A 24,400-nucleotide genomic window follows, 5' to 3' on the forward strand; every position below is an offset into this window, starting at 1 on the left:
TAAAAAGGAACTGAGAAATTTGAATTTTTAGGTAAAACTCCATATTTTTTCAGTGTTGGCTTAGATTTAAAAACAAACACACAAACTCAAAAGTTTGCCAAAGGTAACAGCTTGGCAGGTCAGATTGGGTCTGTGATTTCCAACCAGTGTGTAATCTCCCTGGAACTTTCTGCTCAAAAATTCTGTAAGATGATTTACTCAGCTTTATAACAAGGTACTTTGGAAAATTTTACCAAATTGTAATTGGTAGAGACTTCAAGAGTTATATGTGAAGAAACAATCCTTTCAATTGGATTTATTATATTGGTAATTTGACAGGTAAATGTTCTTTGCAACAAGTCATCTTTGTTAGTTTAATATTTTTAATCAAAACATAGAATTCTATAAGTTGCATAAATGATGGTGTTAAAGACTGTTTATATTCATGGTTAGGAAGAGCAGTATACTGCCTCATAATAGCAAATAGTGTCTAATAGTCCTTTAAAAAAAAAAAAAAAAAGAATCTATTTTCCCTAAACACTTTAATTTTTTTTTTTTTCCCACACCACGTGGCTTGTGGGATCTTAGTTCCCCAACCAGGGATTGAACTCAGGCCCCTGGCGGTGGAAGTGCGGAGTCCTAATCACTGGACCGCCAGCAAATTCCCTAATTATTTTATGAAGGGATATCATGCACAACTGTGTTACTTGCACATGGCATAACTTCAAAGGTGCAAATCACAAAGACTATGATATAGATGGTGCTCCCATGCAGTTTATAATTTTTTGTAATTTATGGTATGTAATGAACCTTATCTTCTCTAACTATTGCAGAAATCCCTTGGGACAGATGGGATAGATCTGGCTGTTGCAGGTACAGTCCAAAGAAATTTAGCAACTTGCCTGATGTCACACAATAATTCCTGATAGAGTCAGGCAAAAATGTAAATCAACTGATCCTTTATCCTGAGTCCTTAAGGAGGCATGCAAAAAAGTGATAAATTGATTTTTCACTTCATAGTTTGAAAGCACTTTCACAGATATCTTTTCATTGCCAATTAACTATCAGTGCATGAAAATGGGGGACTGGAGACAGAAATGACTCCTCTATCACCTGCAATTTTTCTCTTTATTAGTCCTCCACATATCCATTTATTTTAATTGTCTTACTACAGGTTGTCAGTTCAAGTATATAATTTCCATCATTTCCAATAGAACTATTTAAATTTCTTAATTTCCTAATAATATCACCTTCTCATGTGATTTGATCACCTAATCCATTCTTTTCACACTTAACATGAGGGTCTATTTCATCACATAAATATGTGTGCATAGTCTCTTTATTTTCATCTCTGTGCCTATTTCGTATTGTACTCTTAATACTTCTCATTTATACTTTCTAATTTATCGTTATTATTTTGACATCTGCTCCTATAAATCTATAATTTTTAAAATGTACCTCCTTTGTTCCCTGTAAATCTGTAATATCCAGTATAGCAGCCACGAGGCACGTGTCTATATAAATTCAAATTACTTAAAATAAAAGATGCACTTCCTTTGTCATACCACACACAATTCAAATACTCAATAGCCACATGTGACTAGTGGTTACTGTATAATCTAGTACAGGTATAGAATAATTTTATTATCACAGAAAGGTCTATTAGACTCTTGTATACTAATTAGCCATCTGTTTTTCCTCAACCCATGCTCTTTTTCTTCTTGAGTTTTTCTCAGGCTTCATGAAGGTAGTTTCTTATCCAAATATTGTTTTTTATATATTTAAAATATGACTATAATGATGCTGCATCTTTTAATGTTATATAGAGACTTCAATTGCAAGGGTTTAAGTCAGAATATATCTCCCGTCAAGCAGTGACATTGGCCCAATAGGAGGAACACGACATATTTCTTCTTTGTGTTTTTTCCGATACATTTTTCCATTTCTCACTTCTTTACGCGTTTGCCTAAAACAGCAGATTTATCTAAACGCTAACAGTGATTTCATTATTCATAGAATCGATTGGCAAGGTTAATCATTAAAAGGAGAAATGATAAGAAAAATATTGCCTCTGCCAATGACAGTCTGATCTTGAGTGACACTTTAAAGCAATAAATATAAAAAGAGGGCCATAACATTTGAACTTAACGAAAACGAATGAAAAAATTAGCATTGCCCTTAATGCTTAATTATTCAGTGACAGCTGAGGCGTTGAACTTTTCATGAACCTTTCGATACAGGATTAGGGATTATTCATAGTGCTCAAGACTCAGTGAGATTCATAAACTAAAATATACCCCGCTCTAACCTAGGATGAAGGAACCTTTTTGTAAAACGTAACTGCCTGTAGACTATGTTTTTGAAAATGATGAAATTTTAATAAGTGGACAGAAAACTCATCTTGGCAAAAACAAAATATAATTTCACACATTGGGAAAATACGTTGATACACTGGCATTTCTCTCTTAAGAAATGAAGTTTTTAAAATCACACTCTTTCAGAAGATACAGTTTAAAACATCACCAAGCCTTTTAGGCTTTTACCCTCTGGTATGATCTTCTCAGAAAATGAACTTAAAAAAGAAAACGGAGAAAATACCATAGAACAATTACCAGTCATGGCTCAGGGAACCGAACAAGGAAAAGTGGTCAGTATTATAAGATTACGGTGGGTCATCGTACATGGTTTCAGGGATTCCGAGTCATAGGCCATCGGGTTTTATGAGATTCAGTTTTCTATCCGCTCATTGATTACAATGAGTACATAAAAGTCAAGTGGAAGCACATACAAATGAGCCACAGAAGGGCTGGGAGAGCACCGGCCACCTTATCAGTATGCAGGAGCTTAGAGGACACCCTTCTTTAACTGCGCGGCTTCTGTGTAAATGCCAACCTATTTAACCATTTGTGTGCTTGGCAAAGGCAAAAGCGTTTTCTTAACAGTCAACACTTACCGTAGAGTAAAGAGAAGACGTGCTGGAGACCAGTGATAATGAAGAGCCATGAACTGAAGGAAGCAAAAAAGAACAAGAGGTGAAGTAATGAAGTCTGCTCAGAACCACCCGGCCTTTACTGAAGAGTGAAGAATAGGTGGTTAAGGGAATAAAAATAACATAAGAATCTGAGAACAAGTCTGCTGTCGTTTTTTAGAGATCGAAATGTTGAGCCGTGGAAAGGTCCCTAAACTACCTCCTCCACCACGTTACAGAGAAGAACGGACAAGTGCAAGCCCTCCTAGCATGCTTTGCACGTATTGAAAACTAGAGTAAACTCCCACATAATAAATAATCAGAAAATCATGGACACCTAAAGTTGCCGTGAAAGTTTAAACTTTAAAAAAGCTTTATGTATTTTATTTAATTTCATTTTTATACAACAAAGATCCATTTTCACTTTTTTTCTCCATAAACTTTCAGGGAAATAAGCTCTTCCAGCGTCATCTGTGACAAGCTGATTATACCCATTCTAATGGAGAAGGATGGTTTCCTTCCTAATTTTAGTAACAGAAAAGTACTTCTTATTTCAAGGTGGTGTCTCATTGAAATTAAGGGTGGAAATTGCATACTGTCTTTTAGGTAGGTGCATCAAAATACCAATCTTAAACAATTAACAGAATGATTTCTATTTCTGCAAGTCCAATGTACAATATTAAGCCCAAAAGGTGCATAAAATTGTGCTTAATTATATTTGTAGAAAAGTTCTTCCTCTTTTCATTGTGGGATAATGTAAGGTTATTTCTGCTTACTCATCCATTAAACAAACATTAGTCAAATGCACACAATGTGACAGGCCCTTGCTAGATGCTGGGACTGTAAAATTGAATGTCACAATCCTAGGAGCTCAAAAAGAAGTAGAAAGATATGTAACTAAAAAGATAATCACAACAGGGTCATATAAATACTATTAAGAGCAATGTTCTGGGTACTACAAAAGCACCTGGGGGTGCTCACGACCTGGTCTGGAGAGGAGCAGGAAAACTGTGTAGGATAGAGGCAGTTGGGATGAAAATAAAGGGATGAATTTGAGAGACACCAGGAAGAACCTCTTTAAAACTGATGTGGGTCAAAAGCGGAATAAAAGACGACTCCCAGAGTCCTAGCTTGAGCAAATCACTCTGTGAGATGTGAAAAATGCTAGTCATCTTTAAACAAAAGCACATTCTTTCAACTTCTAGTAACACTGGTGTGAACTTAGACTGTTAGCATGGTGTACCAGTAGGAAGGTGGCCGATAAATCAGGAGATCCCATTTTTAGTCTTTTTCTGCTGCTTAGGTCTATAACCTTAAAGTTTGTGGCTCAGTCTCCTCATCTTTCACCATGAGCACCGGGCAGGGAATCAATAAAGTCCCTTACATTTCCTGTCCAACAATTCCTTGATTTTAGAGCATAATTTAAGAATTATAATAATTCAGTATTCAATGTATAGACATCAAAAAGCCATCTCGCCCACTGGGGCTGGCTTTCAACAGTTCAGATTATTTAATTCTCATACATGGAAGGCCAGAATTTCCCAGCATATAAAGAGCATTCGCTCTGTCAATGAGGCATTCTAGAAAGCCATCATTATGCTTAGCAAATCATTTTTCCAGTATTATAAGAGGCCTGTCTGTGAAGAGAGTGACAGAACCATTTCAGAAAAGCGATGACTTTACATTTCAGATTAATTACATTTTGTCTACACTTGAAGCAATCAGCAGACCCTCAGGGTAAAATTCACTACCTGTCATGGTGAATTCAGTGGTTTGGTTAACATCCCAAAAGGCAGTGGCAACTATGGTCAACTGATTTAGTACCAGCGTGTTAAATAAATGTACAGTGGTAACCTGAAGACCAGGAGTCAATTTTCACAGCTACCTCAATTATAGTCAGAAGATACTTTAAATAGGAAGGTGGGAAGGGGAAAGAGAAGGGAACAGAACTATTCTTGACTCTGCTTTCGTCCTTAGAAATTACAGATACAGAAATCAGGGCTAATAAAGTTACAAAACTAGCTCATGTTCATACCACAGATAAATGGATGACCAGAGGTTTAAACCCTTGGTATGCTTAAAGATCTAGAGTCCCTTCTTTTATACAGACTTACTAAGGACTAGGATAGTAGGGCTGATTACACGTCTGATTTTATTCTAATCTATTTGAACTTCTGTGTTTACCTTTATTTTATCCTTAGCTGATATGCTTTATAATATGTGTGCCACAATTTTCCTTTGTGGGTACTTAAAAATCATTCATTAAATCAAAGAAGAAAATCTCTCAAATATTATCATCAAGTTTGACATTTGAGGTTATACAGTTTAGAAAATTACATACATTTGAAAATCAATTACGCCTCCTGAGTTTTTCAAAGAGTTTTTGTTATAAAGTATTCATGTAGAACTTTACAACTACAAAGACATTTATTAGGTCAGGTGAGAATCTTAATGTAATGGATAAGGAAATGTAACTTATAAAGCAAAAAGCAGGCACAATATGAATTCTAAAATAATATGATAATAAAAACTAACACCAGAGGGAGTTTCTGAGAATAAAAGTCGGCAGCATGTGGTTGTTTCATAAGAGAATTTTTTCTGGTTTATGTATCTTTTATGGTTTTTAAACTGAGGTGTCAAACAAAACAGTCACTTGGATATTTGGCACACCAGGGTAAATAGTCTCTAAAATTACACAGATTTCTGTATGAGAACACCAGACTTACTCTGAACTGCTCTATAGCCAAGTATTAGTCTAAACAGTTTCTGGCCTATTTCCAAATACAGAAAGAAACAGAAGGTAATGCAGACTAAAATGTCTTCAAGCTTCAGGGCTTCCAAGTGAGAGTTTTACTTATTTACTTTGTTGAGGGAATCCTTGTGACGTGAGTGATGTGATAGTTTTCATGTCTGAGTTAACGAAAGTAACTTCATCTTTATTTCCCCCGATGCCTACCTTCTTCCATGCTGTCCCTGAATGAGCCTGAATGGCTGATGGCCCGTGGCCTCTCCTCCAGAGATGTGGCACTCCCACAAAGCTGGGAGTCGTCGTAGAGATCGAAGGAGGAGTCTTGGGCTGGGATGCTGTTTGAGCGCATCATGCTGGGCCCAGGAAGGTTAAATTGAGACAGATTTGTGGGGCTCACTGAAAAACAAAGCACACACAGCCTATATTCTGGGATGTCTGCCTCTGAAATTTTCAATAGCAGTTACAGTGGAATCCTCTTTTTTTCTAGCACTTTCATGGCAAGCAGTATGTCAATTTCTAAAGCAGTGTTAAACAAAACCATCGAGCCACCTCTACTGTTTTTTGCTAGAAATAACATGGTATTTCCTGCTGCCCATTGAAGGAAAGATTGTCTTCCTAGAGGCTGCACCCTTCTTTTTAGAGAAAAAATAGATCACTTTAATGGGAAAAGCAAAAATAGAAAGGAATATAAAATACAAGAAATCTAAATTTCCCAGGAAGAAATGTTTGAAGCTTGCAGCCAAAGACTTTCAGTCATTCTGAGTTCTAAATTTTTGTCAGTTCATAATCAGTACCATCATTATTATCAAAGTCAGGTTATAATAGAGGCAAATGAAAATGAAATATAATCTAATGTACGTGGTATCCATAACTCATCGTGAGGTGAATCACATAAAACTACCTTCTACTGTGTCTAAGATGAGAATGTCACGGTGAGACTGTCAAAAGTCATAAACTTGTGTTTCCAAAGCAGTACCTTAAGTCTGTAATTTGGAATATGAATTTATTTACCCAGTGCTTATTGCCAAATAGTTCTAATGACACTCAACATTTTAGGCCAACTGATAATCATCAATTTAAAGAAAGATGTGGTTGACTGAATGTGTAATTACATTGGAAAACAATACTGTTTTAAAATTTGGAATAAAAGCAAAGCAGAAAAATTAAGAAATATATTTATCATAAATGCTCATATTTAAGAAACGCAAATTGTTACAGGCATATGAGAAAGCAGGCAGGAAACTCTTAAGATAGGAAGAGAACTGCTGAGTAATTTCAAAGCCTCAGGGAATTTATATCTTTGGCTTAGAAATAGTCTGATATCGTTTCAAAATATGTTATTTTTTTCTTTGACACAGAGACTTCATTTCTTAATGTAATTACTGGATCTCAGAACAAAGTAAAATAGGAGGAGTACATACTATAAGATAACTTAAGGAGATTATCTCCTATTTGCCAGGCACTATGCTGGATATTTTACAGGTACTAATGAATCAATACACAGAACAACTCTGATACAGCTAGCTATGAATTAGAGTAAAAAAAAGACAAGAAAAGAAACGAAAAACCTAAGAACTGTATCTATGTGTGCATATGTGACATATAATAAAGAAAGAAAGAAACTGTGGATTTGCAAAGTCCCCAATCCATTGGAAGGAGGGAAGAAAGGATGGAAAGAAGGAAAGAAAGAAGAAAAGAAGAGAGAGCGAGAGAGTAAGAGAGAGAGATCTTTCAGGCACATTCCTTCAGTCAGCAGTGACAATCAATCTGATAGCTGAGGACAACCAAAAGACACTCCAAAGGACATTCTAGACTTGAATGTTTATGTTTAACGTATCTGGATTGGGGTAAATCGTACTCTTCTAGGTCCACAGTATGAATTGACTTTTTGCTAAATAAATGAAGTATTCAACGCAATGAAGTACATCATTTTAATATATGTATATAGAGGTTAGAAAGACATTTCATTCACTGTTTGGCTTTGCGTAATTCTTACAGAATGGTTGCAGAGATATCCAAGTAAGTGTCCTTCTATAATTTTAAAACATAACACTTAGCTCATTCAAAGTGAAATAGTAATGAGGATTAGGGTAGACTTTAAAAGGAATAGTTTGTATTTATAAGCACTTCTGATAGCTTCTCCATTGGAAATATATTCATTTTATTTAAGAATGTTCAATTAAGTTAAAATCTATGACGGGTCTGCTTTTTTGTTATTGTGGTTAAATAGAAAGATAAATATGGCAAGATCCCGGGCTTCAAGAGTGACCTGTAGGGGAGGTGACTGAAAGGTAGAGAAATTAATAACATAGAATAGACTGAGAAAAGTTATGCAATAAAAGACAGAAGTATGACGGACAGAGAATTTTTGTAATGGGACACAAATTAGTACAGGGCTTCTAGTGGTGGCTTTGCTTTCCATTTGCTTTAGGCAAATACCTCCATTTCTACCCTTCAGTTTCTTCATGAATTAAAAAAAAAATGGCAGAATAAATGGCCTCTAAGATCCATTCAAAGCCAGGAGAAGACATGTAAACATTTCTAATAGGACAGATATAGGTGTGACTATATATTAGGGAAAAGAGGACTACTGACTTTGTCTTAAGTTATATATCATACCAAAGCCACAGTTTTTATTAAATTATATGTTTATTTGTAATGATTTGAGGAGAACAGGAACTGACAGAAATATGGAGCGGGTTTTTAAATACCTCCAAGTTGCCCCCTGACTTTGCTGCCACATCTAGACACATCAGTTAGTGAGTTTATGATGTTGTTTTAGTAAGAGTTGTCATATGTAACCTAATTTTAATTTATTTTGTGGAATTTGGGAATATAACTGGGAACTAGGTGGAGATTCAAGAAATGTTTATTTGATCATTTAAAGAACTTCAGAAGTGTGATATATCTAGATTTAGGTAGTTTCTGTCATTGGTGGGTTTAGAGGAGAAACTAAAGCTGTCGTTAGAATTTACATAATAGATGCACGATTGAACCAGATGTAGGTCTCTTCCAACTCTGAGATTCTATTCTTCCATAAGTATAGAAGAAAGGGCTTAATTCTGAATGTCCTGAAGGGTGAATATGGAGAGGGGAGTAGAAGGACATTCGAGGTAGAGGGACCTTTGGGAGTAAAGCAAAGAAACTTCCTATACAAAGGTGTTTAAACATCACTCTGCAGGCAAAAGGGTCCATCAAATATACATAATTTGAAAGTGACAGGTTGATAATAATGCTTCTACGTGGTAACCCTTGAGGCAAGGTGAAAAATGAATCTGAGCAATTATCATCACTTGTGGGACGATGACAATGAGTTTCACTAGGTTATGGGATGCCTCACAAGGGCTGTGACCAATAGCAAATGAAATTGCATCCAATAATTTATTATTTTTTATATAAATATATTCTGTTATGCTTTCTTGGGTAGGAATGGTTTCTCACACAGCTATCACGCAAGAAACTCTATACAAACCAGAGTTTACTTCGGCAGTAGCTCACAGTAGTCTACTAATAATGACATAATAGTAGTGATCTTAAATTTTAAATGTTTGTTATATATATGTGATTTTTTACAGTAATATTTCTAAAAATTTTATGTATTAACATATTTTTAATGGGTAAGGATAAAAAAACATGGATACTGCAACTCTTGAATGTTAGTAATAATCACTTATTTTACTGATCATTCAGAAAAATTAATGATCAAATTGAAAACAAGTGATGACCAAAGTAAAATGTAGGACAATGCTATCCATATTCAAATTAAAGAGCTACATTTGATATAGTTTTTTAAATTTAATAATAAAGTAACTCTTATTTATGACTGCATTTTAATAGTATCTACTTTCTTGTCTAATAAATGTAAGTTCCAGTGATCTGGAAATACAACCCAAATTCTCTAAAAGTAATTTTCATGATTTTAAAATTAGTCATCGTTTTCTCTTGTAAAATAATACAACATAGAGATCTCACAACGCCTGATTTGAATCCACATATGCTTATAAAACATGGCTGGGAACATGAGAGTGTGTTGACATGTATGGGAAGATCTTTCTTCATAAGTCCCACTGGGTGAAAATGTTGAGAGATTTGAGTAGAGGCAGTAAGATCAATTTGAAATCTACTGCAATTGTCTCTGACAGTGTAAGACATCTCTTTCCAATAAGAATGATGATGTAGCAGAGTCCACCAAGTCTGATAATCTCCTGTGTCTTTGCACACATTAGTCATGCCTCACAATATAACCTAGGTATTATGAACCCATTCAACAGAAGAGAAAGTTGAGGTTAAATGACTTGCTAAGATCAGACATAGTAGGTAGTGAGTTTTTTTTCTTCTCAAAGAAAGATGGAATAGATAGAGTCAGAGTAACAACAATGGGAAAATAATGGAGTGGGGATTCAAATACTCAAATTAATGTCAATTAAGGAAAAGACTGACAGGAGACATGAGATACCCAGCAAACTCAGCAAACTAGGTGACATGGGTTTGATTCCAATGTTGCATAAAATTAGATTTTGTTTCATATGCCTATGACTCTATAAAAACATTTTTATTTCATTTTTTGAAGTCAAAGTTTTAAGCTTCCTGCTGTGTGTGTGTAACTACAACTCAAAGTAAAAGTTATACCATTCTTTGCCATTATGAGGCAAAGAAATCTCATCATTGTGCATGTTTAGCAACAAAAACTTGGTGTTTGATATATATTCATTAGTGCATGTGGAACCATGACCAAAATAATTGTTTTTTTCATTGTCAAAAGCTCTATTCTCTATAGCAGGAATAGTTACAATAGAAGAGAAATAGTTTTGACTATCCCAACAGGGCGGAAAGTTGAAAAGTCCAAATTATTAAAGAATTTGGACAATCTGTTGGTCTATCATTAAAAAAAAACTTCTCAAGTGAAAAGAGAAAAACAAATGATACTATTTTATATGTGACTTTATAGAAAAGAAATCTATTTTTAAAAGCATTGGATCTATTAAATGATAACTGTCATGTTTAGACTTTATTTTGTCACTTTCCCTGTGTTTTCTATGACATTTACACAAATGATTTTATATTTCATACAAATTATGCTAAACACAAAGTAATCCAATGGCTCAAATAGTCATTTCTTTTCACTGCATTTATCCAAAAATGTTCACAGGTTATTATCTTAATAGGAATTCTCATATGCATTTTAAGGAGAGTTTTTTTTTTTTTTTTTTTTTTTTTTTTTTTTTTTAGATTTATTTATTTTATTAATTTAATTTTGGCTGCGTTGGGTCTTCTTTGCTGCACACGGGCTTTCTCTAGTTGCGGCAACCGGGGGCTACTCTTCATTGCCGCTGCGTGCTTCTCATTGCGGTGGCTTCTCTTATTTCAGAGCACGGGCTCTAGGTGCACGGGCTTCTGTAGTTGTGGCACGAGGGCTCAGTAGTTGTGGCTCGCAGGCTCAGTAGTTTTGGCGCACGGGCTTAGTTGCTCCGCAGCATGTGGGATCTTCCCGGACCAGGGCTTGAACCCATATCCCCTGCATTGGCAGGCGGATTCTTAACCACTGTGCCACCAGGGAAGTCCTTAAGGAGAGTTTTAACTTTAAAATGATAAAAGAAGTGATCGTGGAGTCATGGAATCACATATTTTTCTTCTTCCTAATTATTTCTATTTTCTATTTTTCTACAAAAAGATAATTCATTTTCTTATAAGGATTAAGAAAACTTAAACAGAAAATAAGGAGGTGTTTTACTGGTTTTTAAGAGGACTCTGAGAAAACCCCTAGACTTAAAGTCAGGTGTTCTGGCATCAATTACTGCCTCTGCCCCTTACAAGGGGTGAGACTTTTTTTTTAAGTCAAATAATCTCTTTTTGCCTCTGGATCTTAGACTATAAAATAACAACAGTATTACCTACGTCAACTTGTTGTCATGAGCAATAAACTGCATAATGTTTGGAAATTATTTTGTGGACAGTAAGCACACAAATAAAAGGTACTGTTAAGGTGTCTTTAACTCCTCTTTAAATGAACCATTCTTATGGAGAGATGCCAGGGCTCCTGGGAGAGCAGGTGGTGAAAGGAACAAGATGAAACTGATGTTTTAGAATATTTTACCCAAGTTGGAAAAGTGGTATTTTCCCGTTGCAGAAGATGACATGGCAGAAGGGGAGACCAGGGGCGACTGACTGCCGGTGTCCTGCAGCCCTCCGGTAGAATGCGAGCGCAACCACTCTTTGCCCTCTTCTTGGTTGGCCTGCCGAGATGACGGGGTATATCTGCAAAACAGCACAGCTAAGACACTTCAGCACATCTGCAAGGGCAAGGCAATACTGAGACGAGAAAACAGTTGAGAGGAGCTAACTAGTCAGACCGAACAACATTCTCAAACAGATTGAATCTAATTATAATTGCTTAGTTCTTCCAGATGATTTGACACCATCTGTTTGAATCTCACAGGAAAAAAAATAAAGGATTTTGAAAAGAAAATGATGCTTCTGTGAGACATGTAGTTGAAAATCGTAAGCAGTGAGCAGACAGCCAGGTTAATCGAGAAGGGCTCAAAAGCACAGTGTTTAGAAGGATGTGAAGAGGGTGAAAAAACAGACTAAACATGGTGGACAGTAGTAGGCCAGAAGCCAAGGGAATTGCAGTAATGCTCACAGGAAGACATAGGAAATAGAACACAAATTGACAGATCATTTTTTTAAAAAAAAGGAAAAACACTTTTTTGGTTAAAATGCCACTTGACACCATGTCTGGATTTAAAAAAAAAAAAATGGAGAGAGAAATGGGCTTACTTTATTGGAAAATAAATTTCTGGAATGAACTCTTAGAATGGAGTAATTGCAAGCTGTTTGCTCTTGCTAAGGAAGTGGAGAGGAGGAGGAGAACAGAGAAAAACCTATTTGGCCAGAATTCACTTTTATCAGAGTAAGTAAATTCTTAGTACCAAAGAGCAGTCGACTTATGTTCATACAGTGTTATATCTCTATTCATAGTTCCTTCCATCTCTTCTCATCAGATAAAAGTGTACAGTAAAGGATGGCCATGCATTAAATTTTATTTTATTTTTTATGAGGAACTGAATAATTATTTTGATATTATGATGTAATACTAGGCTAATTCATGTCTATATTGATCTGATAGATACCAGCACCCCTGAAAAATAGAAAATAAAGCTCTTCTTAGTTTTTACCAAAAGGATTCTTTAAAAATTATACCTTAATTACAGTATTTGTCATCTGATGATGAAAATATGTGTTCTTTGATTCAAATGAGAGCATCCTTCAACTTTTCAACATTCACTGGCCACATCTGTAGACTATATGGGGCGAGGTTTTGCAAGCATATGCCTCCAAGACGCAAATGTTAGGAAAATTAAAATTTTGTTTTAATTTTCAGAAGTGAGTTCTGAATTCGAATAAAAGTTGCTGCCTCCGAAATAATGGCTTTTACATTAGATTTAATTTACTGAGTTTTGGCCTCTAACAAAATCTCTACCTGAGGGCCATCTCACCAACTCCTCAGGCCAGAGAAAACATCAGGATTAAAAGTGATTTCATCCTCGATGTCAGGTGCTTCTTCGCAAACAAAAAAGGAAAGAGGTAAAGAGACAGCACAAAAAGTTTACGTAACAACAGAGAAAGGCAGCAATTGTGCTGAGAGAAATATATACCTTAGTCCCTTTTTGGGTAGTGTATTTCTGTCAAGCTGCATGCTGTTAAAACAAAGAAAACCCCTAAGGACATAATGTAAACAAAACTTCGAAATTACACATCCAACATAAATGGTTCGTTTGAATTACACAAAATAAGTCTTTTTGTAACACATATTTAATGCTTAACTCATTGGAAAAGGCCAACCAAAGGAGACCAGATGTCCATTGTTGTGACACCTTCGATGATAATTTAGTGACAGGACTATGAGAAGATAGATTATATGTTAACATAATTCTCCGCTAGATTCTATTTACCTAGTCCTATGGTAGTTTTTCCTTCCCCATGCAAATAACTAGACTTCTGCTATGATTTCACATGCAGGAGAATCATAGAGGCGGAAATAAGAAAGATCTTCTCTGCCTAAGTTAAAGTGACAACTTCCAATGGACAGAGAAGATATAAAACACCTTTTAATACTTATTTTTTGTATTTAAATGATCTTTAATAAAAATAAAGGCAGATGTAATCCCACTTACACATAAGAGAAGAAAAATAATATATAATATCTGCTTGAAATGTAATGTTTCTGGCATCATTTAAATATTTTAATGAAATTAAACTATGCCACTTTTTAGAAATTATAAATTAGATGTTTAAAAGGCTATAAGCTTTCAGTTTCTATTTTTAAAAATTCCCAATTGGTCTTAGAAGGGGAAGAAAGAATGTGTCTGGAGAAAATGAGAAGTGGCCTTCCTAAAAATAGAGGAAGAGGGTGTCAACAACTAGGTGGGATAAGTCTAGGAATTTCTGTTATAATCTTTGGCATGTGGCTAAGCAAGTGATAAAATTAATTTGAATTTGCAGAATGATACATCTCTTCCGTTAGAACCTCAAATGATCAAAATTAAATACACATGATATGCATAATGGGGATGATACAACATGAATGCAAACACACTGACTTGAAATTTAATCACTCAAAATCAAAGCTAAAATGTTTTCTTCTATGTGTACTCCATTATTTAGCACTGCAATAGAAAGCATCCAAAAGCATCATACAACTTTTACTTTATGTTTTGGGAATGTCCACATAGGGTAATTACCATATTATGTAGAGGCCAGTTCTAGCATACATCTTGACTACAGATGTGTTCTTAGTAGTGTAGATAAACCAACAAACAAAAAGGAATCATACTGAACAAATATGAGAGACCTCTAAATATAAACTACGCAATGCTGAAACATTAATATAGTCATAAGCCATTTTAAAGATTATCTCTTTCATGTGTGCAAATTTATTAATTTGAACATTGCAGAGTACATTGAAAATAGGCATTGTTTTGCCCATGTTATTAATTGTATAAACATTGTGTTTGTATGATGCAGAGAATTTAATGAAAGAAAAATCAGAAAAAAATTTAAGTTTACCAGTATAAGTTAAAACTTTAAGTAGAAATATCTGTTTGAATCTGGATATTAATGATTTTATAATATAGACAGTTTTCACAAACCCTGAAAAGTTGAAAACTCTTACGCCTGCCTAAGTGAAGGAGGAATTTTAACCAACAGTCTGAAGAAGACAGGCACCGTTTCAGTGCACGGTTATAAAGGCAGGGGAGCCAGATCTGATAGTTAAAAACGAGCCAGAAATTTTAAAATTTGGCTACAACTTTAAATTATTTTTAAGGTTTGGTTTGGTCACAAAAAACAAAATGAACAAAACAAATGTGAACTATTAATAGTTATAACCAAAGGCCACCAATGATCTAGAGCAGTTAGAGGAAAAATTGTTAAAGAATTTGTTTGTTTGTTTATGATATTTTAATGAGGAGAAATTTAGACTAAAATTAAAATCTGAATGAAAAACTATTTAACAGTACTAGGATAATGAGTATCAATAAAGTCTTCTGAAATCGTAGATAAACAGGTAAGTCATGGACTTACATACATCTCTATTATATCTTTCTAATTACTTTGTCTTAAATATTACACTTTGGCACATTTTCTCTTAGGCATGGCTCTTTGGTTTCCTTGATGTTCCCAACATTCTGCGGACTTAATTATGATTAAGCCAGGATCTCTGATAGGATCTAATTTTCTCTTCAAGGGATCATAAAGTTCTTGGGTGCACTTTAAAGGATTAGAATAAATTGCTATTGCTTGCAAATTTGTTCGCAAGAAAGAAAAAGCACAATTTCTTATATCAAAAATTATTTCAATCTAGTAATCTACTGGAAGAAACTAATTAAATGTTTATATTATATAATATACCTATGAAGATAATTTGCTTTTCACAGTTTAATATTCATCAATATATTTTACTAAGAACCAAGGGCAGAACATTTATTTATTCAAAATTAGTTTATTTAAAATTTATTTTAGAAAAATTATTTATCTGGCTATTTATAATACATCCATCCGTAAAACTGGTCTATTTCAAAGACTGAAAAAAAAAAAAAAGATTTGCTTAAAGAGAATAAGTAACTGTATATTTGCCAGTGTATTTCTATACTGAGACTATATATATATATATATATATATATATATATATATATATATATACTGACTTCTGTTAAAATACAGATCAAAGTAAAATATTAACATTGCATTTATGTTGCATAAAACTCATCAATCTTAACATCCGGTTTTATTTGAGGGTTACTTGGTTACAGATAATTACTTGACCATTTTTCTGTGTTTTAATGTATCAATGCCAAAGAAGTAGGTTGATGGTTAAACGGTCAACTTGTTGCAGTCATATTCATGATTAAAAACTAATCAGTATCTTGGAGGTTGATTCTGGTTAACAAACAATAACCTATTTGCCGCGTGCTTAGTTTGAGGTGATATGTCAGCATCAATAATAGACTGAACAAAAGTTTGGGAAAGGTATCAGGCATTTTCAGTGGCCAGGGGTGCTTTCACAAATAACTCAATTAAGATATACAGCCAAGACCATTTCTGAAAGCTTTAGGTGTGCCAAGAAACAAACAGCATTAAGTTCATCAGGAAAAACGGGGCAGTTTTAAGACATGTGCCTGGGGGAAAGAGTCAGTACCAAAATATCTGAAAAAGGATTTTTTAGGAAAGAGAATCTAGAGCCATTTTGGTCAACAGAGATGCTTTCTGGTAAGTATATTAGGTAAGGAATACCTCATTATGGTCTTCATTTTAAGTTTAGAAGAAAACAGTAATTCATTAAATCAATGAGAAACACCTTGTAATGTGGTTTATTTTTAAAGGGCCTACTAAAAATGTCACCAGTGTTGTAATTTTCTCTAAGAATTCATATCTGACAACTGATCTTTCTTCCACTTCAACTAGGATTCCCAGTGATCCATTTGCCATTTTTCCATAGAAATGCTAATAAAGCCAATCGAACATTTTACTCTGAGCATAATTGTAGAATCCATTTAAATTTGGTCTTTAAAAATGCTTAAATTATCCTAAGGAGCTGTGCTGTCCTGGAGCTCAAGCCAAATCATTGACATGCCTTGAGAAAACATCATTCAATACATAAATACATGCTATGAATTTTATTTAAATTGCCTATTGGGTATATATGTATGCATTCATATTAAGAAACTAATTATTCAATTTTTTATGGATCCTTAATGGTTTTTTTCCTTCTACAGACTTGGTAATGAGACCAAAGAAAAGGCCCAGCCAGTCTCATCCATCTGACGTCCCTCTGCAAAGCGGCACTCCCACTGAAATCAAGGGAATTGAGCGGGGTGTGGGGAGAGGTAGGCACAGTGCAGGGAGGAGGGGGAGAGGACTTCATCGACGCCTCCAGGAGAGCTCACCTTTCTGAGAGAGTAGATCTCACACTACCCGTTCTCATGAGCAGGCTCTGCACCTCGTGAGTGCCTGTGGTCAGTCCAGACAGGGAGCCGTGGTGGCTGAGGGGGAGGTCAATGGACTCAGAGCTCGTATGGAGGCTAGTCATAGATTGGTAACTTGGAGTGTCCTTGCTGCCAGCAGAGGAACTGCTGAGATTGGCAGCCCACACGAGACCACCTGATGTGAAAGAGTGAACCGATGCTGGGCTGGAAGCCAACGAGTGACTTAAGCTTATAACATCTGTAGTTAAGTCTGAGGGTTTATTGAAGAGAGGGCTGCTGCTGCCACTTAGCCCACCAGCACTGCCCATGCTGCCCGTACCAGACGACGGTGATTCCAGACTGCCTTGCCGCGCTAATGTGGTACTAGGACTGGGCATTACAGAGGAGGATTTCACACCCTCAGTATTAGGTGCAGAGGCAGATTTGCCACCTGCCTTGGCACCAAACAACCTAAAAGAAAAACAAATAACAACTTCAGTTGTTCCGAGAAACTAATATCCACATTTAATATTTAGGGTTACAGTACATAGAGCCAAGTGTGCTTTGGTGGACCGAGCTACCGAGCACTTCCTGTCTCTATGTTAATGAACTTGATAAGCTTGAACTTCTAGTGCCAAAAATCTCTCATATCGCCAAAAGGGTAAGTCGGTCCTGGGCTGCCACCCCAGTGGTGGGGGGACATGGGCCAAACAAAAGGAACTGTAAATCAAACATGAAAGTCCCTGGTTTTCACAATTAAGCGATCATGAGAATCTTTTGCAAAAATTAAATAGTTTGCACGTACTTGCTGCTACCTATTTACAGAACCATTATAATGAAACAACTTCTACGCATTCGGTATATAACATGTAAATTATGTTTCTTTTCTTTTTTTCTTTTCATTTTAACAGTTTATTCAAAATCTAAAAGGAATGCTTAAGGCAAGGTTTAGGAGGTTATGCTGTATAGCTGGTGGCCTGATTGACTTTCAGAGAGTATTTGTTTAGAAACAATATTGGACACTGACAGCAACATGTTGGTTTGTCTGTATTTTCCCCAAGAAAGACCAAAGGGTTTTATGTCAGTTGCCAGTGCTATTCAAATACATATCTGTAATAGTGATTTAAAACACAGTTGGTGCTAAGTTAGATGTTGGAGTTTAGTTCAGAAAACATTTTAGTTTTGTAAATGAAGCAGATGATATAATCGAATTTATGTAAATATGGAAATAAAGTGACATGAAGTAATGGCATAACGATGACTAATTAAGTTGCAGTGGAATCTGTATTTCCTACAGTGAAACATTTTGTGACGAATATGAGAAATTGTTTCATAGGTAAGGGCCACTGGAGGGCACCACTGGCTTCTACTTAAGCAACAGAGATATTTACTCCCACTACTACAGACTATTCTTTCCAACGCGAGGCAAAATTTCAAAAAAACAGCTCTTCAGGACTAATATTGCTACTGAGAGATATAAAACCTCTAGGTTTTGCAAACAGCCATGTATCTGAGATTGCCTGAAATATAAAAGTAAATGGTTCAAGACCCTTGATATCTCCCAGATATCAAGGTTCTTGGGTTAGTCAGTATAATAAAAACATTAAAAATACTTAACATGTCATGAAAGACAAATCAACCTCTATCATTCCATAGATGAGGAAACGGACCCAGAGAGGTTTGACTATTTGTCCCAAGTCTTTCACTGTATGTATTTTCCTGCCACTTAAAAAACACATCAGTATTTAAAACAGTGATATCTCGAAGGAGAACTCTGCATATTCAATACCAAAGACAGTCCCGGTGCAGAAACCAAGTCCTGCTGCTTATCAGAGTCATATCAAAGAAAGCTGATGAAGAGTTAGAAAACCTAGCCCATTCCTTAGTTATAATCCTGTATCTAACATCCAAAGTTTTTCAAATTCTGTCAGTCATATCATACCTTGATTTTCATTCATATGTCAAGATATGGTACTATATACATCTGTCCATTGTGATCCAGTACTGTACAAGGAACACAACTTCGTCCACACTCATGATCATCAGCTCATTAAGAGCCAGCAAGATAATATAAACGCTAGAAATGAATACCAATAGTCATAAAGACCTATTACATTCTATTTTATTTTTAACTGTGGAAAGATGAAAATCTCTGGAAATTTTGCAAGCTACTATTTTATCACTCCCCCTAGGTATTGCCATCTGCTTTTAAGTCTCTCATAAATGCTATCTGTGTTGCTAATATGACAATGATAGTGAAACTACAAAGTTGAAGCATTTCTCAAAATGAGCGATATTTCTTTCACAAGCTATTTATATCATCAGCTTCATAAAACTCATTTTACTCAGAAACTGAATAAAACATTCTAAGATATATGTGTCATAGAACATATATACTTAGGACACATATGTTTAGGATATACATCTTTTATACGACAGGATATAGGACACACATATATCCTAAGATATAGCATTTTATATTTTCTCAGCATCATTTTATGCTTTCTTACCTTCGAAATGTAGGTGAGGCAATGTCAGGATACTTGGACCCTGGCTGCCTGAGCCCTTGTGTCCCACAGGCACTAGCAGACGTGGGGCTGGATTTGGGGGAACCAGACAAAGAAACACTCTCTGAATCTGAGACTGCTACTTTTTCCTTCTCCTTGTCTGTCTGGTTGACAGTGACGGGACTCGAGCGCCCTGAGGCGATCTTCGTGGGTTCTCTCAGTTTCGAGGTAGTGGCACCAGCTGACTTACTGCTGACATTGGAATCTATACTGCTGGTGCTGGATCTGTGGCCACCTCGGCCGGGAATGCCACTGGTGCTGGATTTGGACGGGCGGGGCAAACTGCGGTATTGCAGGGAGGTCTTCGAGCTGACGTGCAGCACAACATCGTCCTGATTCTGTGAACCGTCCAAACTGGTTTTTCTCCCGGCATTTGACTTCCCACCAATGGCAGCAGATTTGGGGATCTTACCCAGTGTTGCTGAGCCACTTGTTATGGTGGCTCCACTGCTTGTGATCATGGCAGATGACCCTACCCCACTTGGTTTCTTAAATCCAAAAGAGCCAGTGGCCGTTGATCTTCCAATGCCTGAGGGGGGCTTTTTCCCCTCATCTCCACTGCTTTTTCCTGCATCTGAAGGAGACCTCTGTAGAGTCGATCCTTTCAGGGGAGTTTTCCCTTTCTCAGAAGCTTTGGCATCATCAGTTTTCCCTAATGAGTGAAAAATACACCAATTTATGTGCCTGCACATTTTGATTTCACAAAATAGGCATGTCCTCTTAATACATTCAGAGGATTAACTACAAAGCTGTAAAAATATGGCTGTTAGAGGAAAGTGACGAGAGCTCAAGGAGATAAAATGAAAACGCCTATTTTTGCTATTTATTATTGACTTATATCTTGCAACTCCCTTCCTTTATAAAGATAGCACTTAATCTCATCAAACTAAGTGCTCAAAAAGGAATTCATTTGACTATCTCTGAGATGATTGTATTTGGAGTGCCCCGTTACATCAGTACTTCAGGTGGCACTATTTAAAATGAGGAACCATTTTTAAAATAGGGAGAGAGTCTTTAAAAAAAAAAAAAGGATAGTACAATTTGCACAATTCTTTCACTCTCGTTTTGCATCAAGTCTAATTCAGAAATGATGTTTCAAATCTCCAGCCTTCCAGGTAGATGAGCGTGACTGCTCTTTCTCTCAGAGTTGGAAGTGAAACATACGGGCAGAGTGAACATAAATATTCCAAACTTTCATAAGAAAGTCAGAATGAAGGCAATCTTATGTTTATTAATAAGTAGGCTTATTTTATTTCCACATGATCAGAAATGACTGTGGCAAAATAGACACTCACCAAATCATGATGATGCCCTCTAGAGGATGCCTGGATCGTTACATTCATGTGGATGCATATGACAAAGCATGTGAAATTTAGAAATTTAGCATGAAGAAAAATCTGATTTAATTAAGAAAAGCTACTATGAAAGACAAAAAGATCGAATGGAAACAAGAAAACAATTTGGCATAACAGCTGCCAGATGACAAGCCTACCAGGGGTCTTGAGCGCACTGGTTCCAGCTTTTTGCCTAGATGGCGCTCCTCCTTGGGCTGACATGCCTCTCCTCCAGGAGCCTGTCTGTGAAACAGACAGGGAGGCTTTCTGCCCTGTCTTCTCAGGGTCTTCAGGAAGTCCAGAGGAAACGCCCTTCCACTTGCCACCTCCATCCCCATGGCTATCGAAGTCCTCCTCTGTTTTTTTCACCTCCTCAGTACTATCCCAGGGCTCATCTGTTGCAGATCGTTTCTCTGAATCTGTCTTCAGCTATGAAGAAAATAGGACAGAAAAACTTTGTGCAGAAAAGTCTATCAAGTGTGAATTGGGCCCTGGAATGTCCTTTCAGATAACTAGTTAAAAAAAAAAAAAAAAGAAGCAGTGATTTGTATTTCAAAAGAGTTCTGAAGACTCCTCTATTTTTTTTTATCTCTGTCTTCATTTAAGTTTCCTTAATTTTAGCCCTATAATTCTCAATTGCACATATTAGAGAATGTCAGAAGAAATGTGTGCAGAAAACCCCAATTGAATACTCCAGAGAGGAAGGCACTTTCTATGTCAAATCTAACAAGGAAAAGTAAGACAAAATAAAACTTAATTACCTAATATTCATTCTCGATTCACCATTCACAAGAGACCCAGCAATGTGTCTCAGAGATCAGTATAAAAGTAATCAGGAACTATCCAAAATTAGACTATTAAAATCATTTTTGGAGTTCTAGACACACATATTATTATAAAGACAGATATGGCAACATAAGGCTTTCTGGGTTAGACTGTAATCAACTGAAAAAATATACATACTTAAACTGCTTCAGTTTATGCAATTCCTTCAGATTAAGAGGTTGTGCTATGTTTTAGTGCAATGCAACATAATTTGGGGGAAAATGTGGCAGAAGCACTGGGGAAAGAGAGAGGGCAATTCTCACCTGCATGTTCTTTCGGGACGGGGCAGTGGCGTTGGAGTAAGAGCTGACGGAGGACGTGGTGTTCAGGTCATCAGTGCTGATGTTATCCAGGGTGTCACTGAGGCCGCTGCTCACCGAGCTGCTGTCATCCCAGCTAAAGGCAAAACAGGCAGCAGTAATGAGCTGAGCACACGAGGCACGATGCAAAAGTCACCCACACTCCCATTTAACGTGTGTCATGCGTTGGGAAGAGAATTCTTATTTTTTTAATCTTATGATGAAAAATGTGCACTTTCCATTTTTGGAAAATCATACTGCTAAGAACTGAGCGCAAACCTGAGAGTAATCTTATCAGAGGTTTGCTAAGAATCAGTGTCTACAGCAGATCCAGGGGAATGTTTATAGAATGAATGAAAATACTGCTACAAATACTGCATGGCATCAGGAAAGAAGAACATTATCCATAACCTTTTTTTTCCCCTGAGAAGGCAATCAGGAGTCACACAGCATGTAAGAATTCACCTGTTGTATTAAAAATTAAAAACAAAACAAAACAAAAAACTGTGCTTTGGTCAGGAACCAGAAAATCATTCCTCATTCTTTCTCCTACCAATAACTACTCCCAATCATTTACCAAATCTTGAAGATTGAGACTTATTCTATCATATCATCCCTCCTGCCATTTCTGGCCTGAGCAACATACAATATTCTTTTATCTGGCCTTCCTGCCTTCAGTCTTTCTCAATAAACTTCATCTGCTAAATTTGGGTCAGTGCTCAAATGTTCACATCTGGCCATGTCACTTCCTTATGTACCACTCTTCAAAGACTTCTCTTTACCAAGGTAGTAGATTCCAAAACGTAATGCACCTGCCCTGAGAGGTGCACAAAGTAATCGCTTGGGGCATAAGAAAAATATCTGAAATTCTGAATACATCTGTTCTTAATCTAAAGAAGAAGAAGTAAAATAGGCTATATTAATATTCATGTGCAGGCTAACATAGGCACCCTCACTTAGTCAGTGTGTCAGAAGATGCAGAAGTAATGTAGGGTGAGCAGGGTCAGCTGAATGAGAATGGGAGCTCCACAGGGTGAAGGGTTGAACCATGGTTCTCTCACTTACTGGCTGGTTCTCAGTCTCCTATGATACACTGCTGCTCACCTGCACTCTATTAATTGAATTCATGTAAACTGGATACAGACAAAAGTTAAGTCTCATAAAATAGACAAGTGGCTTTAAAAAACCCACCCGCAAATAATCCACACATTGAAGAGAATATTTGTAACGAAAACACAAGCTAACCATAAAGGGATAGTGAACTGGTAACTTTTCCTACTCTGCTATGTGTACTTTATGAGTCTCACCACACATTCCAAATAAAAGTGATGTATTTAGATCATATAGCAAACCAACTAAAAAAGTAATTATCAAGAAGAAAATCTGAAATTTGAACTTATAGAAAATATCATTAATGATGATCTCCCCCCAGGTGAGTATTTTGCTTGAGATATTAGCTACTGAGAGCTTAAAACATGATGACCAAACACATTTATAAATCATATTATTACCAATAATAATTGTATTTTTAATGACAGCAAAAGAGTATTTTGTACCACTGTAGCAAATACCTGCCATTTGTGGCTGCTCAAATCTTTTGAATATCTTCCCTACATCTTATTTTGATAAGTTCCCACATTATGAGTCTTACCTTCTGAAGGCAGACTGCAAAAAACTCACATTTCCAGACTCCCTTATAGACAGATATGACATATAACAAAGGGCCTACAGAGTCACAAATGAGAAAATCTTCTGGCAAACACAGTAGCAGTCATTCAATTTTTCTCTTGTAAACACTGGCAGATATCTGGTCTCTAATTCCAAGGGTCAGAGGTGCCAAGTAGAGGAAGCAGTGATACCCTAGAGCTATGGTTGGCTAAACACCTACAAAGAGCCTGGTTCTCCAATCACCCCAATTATTCAGAGAGCCTTCTTATATCACTTCATTCCTTAAATTAGATAGTAGATTCTGTAGTTTGCAACCAAGAACCTCTATCAATACATTCATAATCTTAAAAATATTATTTCTTCTTTAACATATCTTTAAATTTTTCATGTTTATATATGCAGTGTAATACATATATTACCTTCTCATAGGAATGCATGCATATAATCATAAAATTATAAATATACACACTTGGGCAAGCACTAGTCTAAAGCAAAGTTCAGGCTCCTTTAAAAGACATACGAGGCTTTCCATTACGTGGCCCTAGCCTA

At 36.2% G+C, this 24,400-nt stretch overlaps 1 protein-coding gene across 10 annotated transcripts in view; it reads right to left on the bottom strand.

Moving 5' to 3' along the window:
* Positions 1–24,400, bottom strand: part of NAV3 (neuron navigator 3) — an 867,875-nt gene that overhangs the window by 67,286 nt on the left and 776,189 nt on the right. For 7 of the 10 annotated variants that reach the window (XM_082418853.1, XM_082418852.1, XM_082418850.1 and 4 more), the window contains 8 exons: positions 22,148–22,280; positions 21,218–21,488; positions 19,669–20,377; positions 17,141–17,629; positions 13,352–13,393; positions 11,791–11,951; positions 5,904–6,092; positions 2,933–2,985 (listed from right to left, as the gene is read on the bottom strand). In XM_082418853.1, coding sequence (XP_082274979.1) covers positions 2,933–2,985; positions 5,904–6,092; positions 11,791–11,951; positions 13,352–13,393; positions 17,141–17,629; positions 19,669–20,377; positions 21,218–21,488; positions 22,148–22,280 — 2,047 coding nt within the window. The remainder of the gene's footprint in view (positions 1–2,932; positions 2,986–5,903; positions 6,093–11,790; positions 11,952–13,351; positions 13,394–17,140; positions 17,630–19,668; positions 20,378–21,217; positions 21,489–22,147; positions 22,281–24,400) is intronic. The other 3 variants (XM_082418848.1, XM_082418851.1, XM_082418855.1) reach the window with 2 other exon arrangements.

The sequence above is a fragment of the Balaenoptera physalus genome (genome assembly GCF_965194825.1).
Source record: "Balaenoptera physalus genome assembly, chromosome: 13".
Classification (NCBI taxonomy): Eukaryota; Metazoa; Chordata; class Mammalia; order Artiodactyla; family Balaenopteridae; genus Balaenoptera; species Balaenoptera physalus.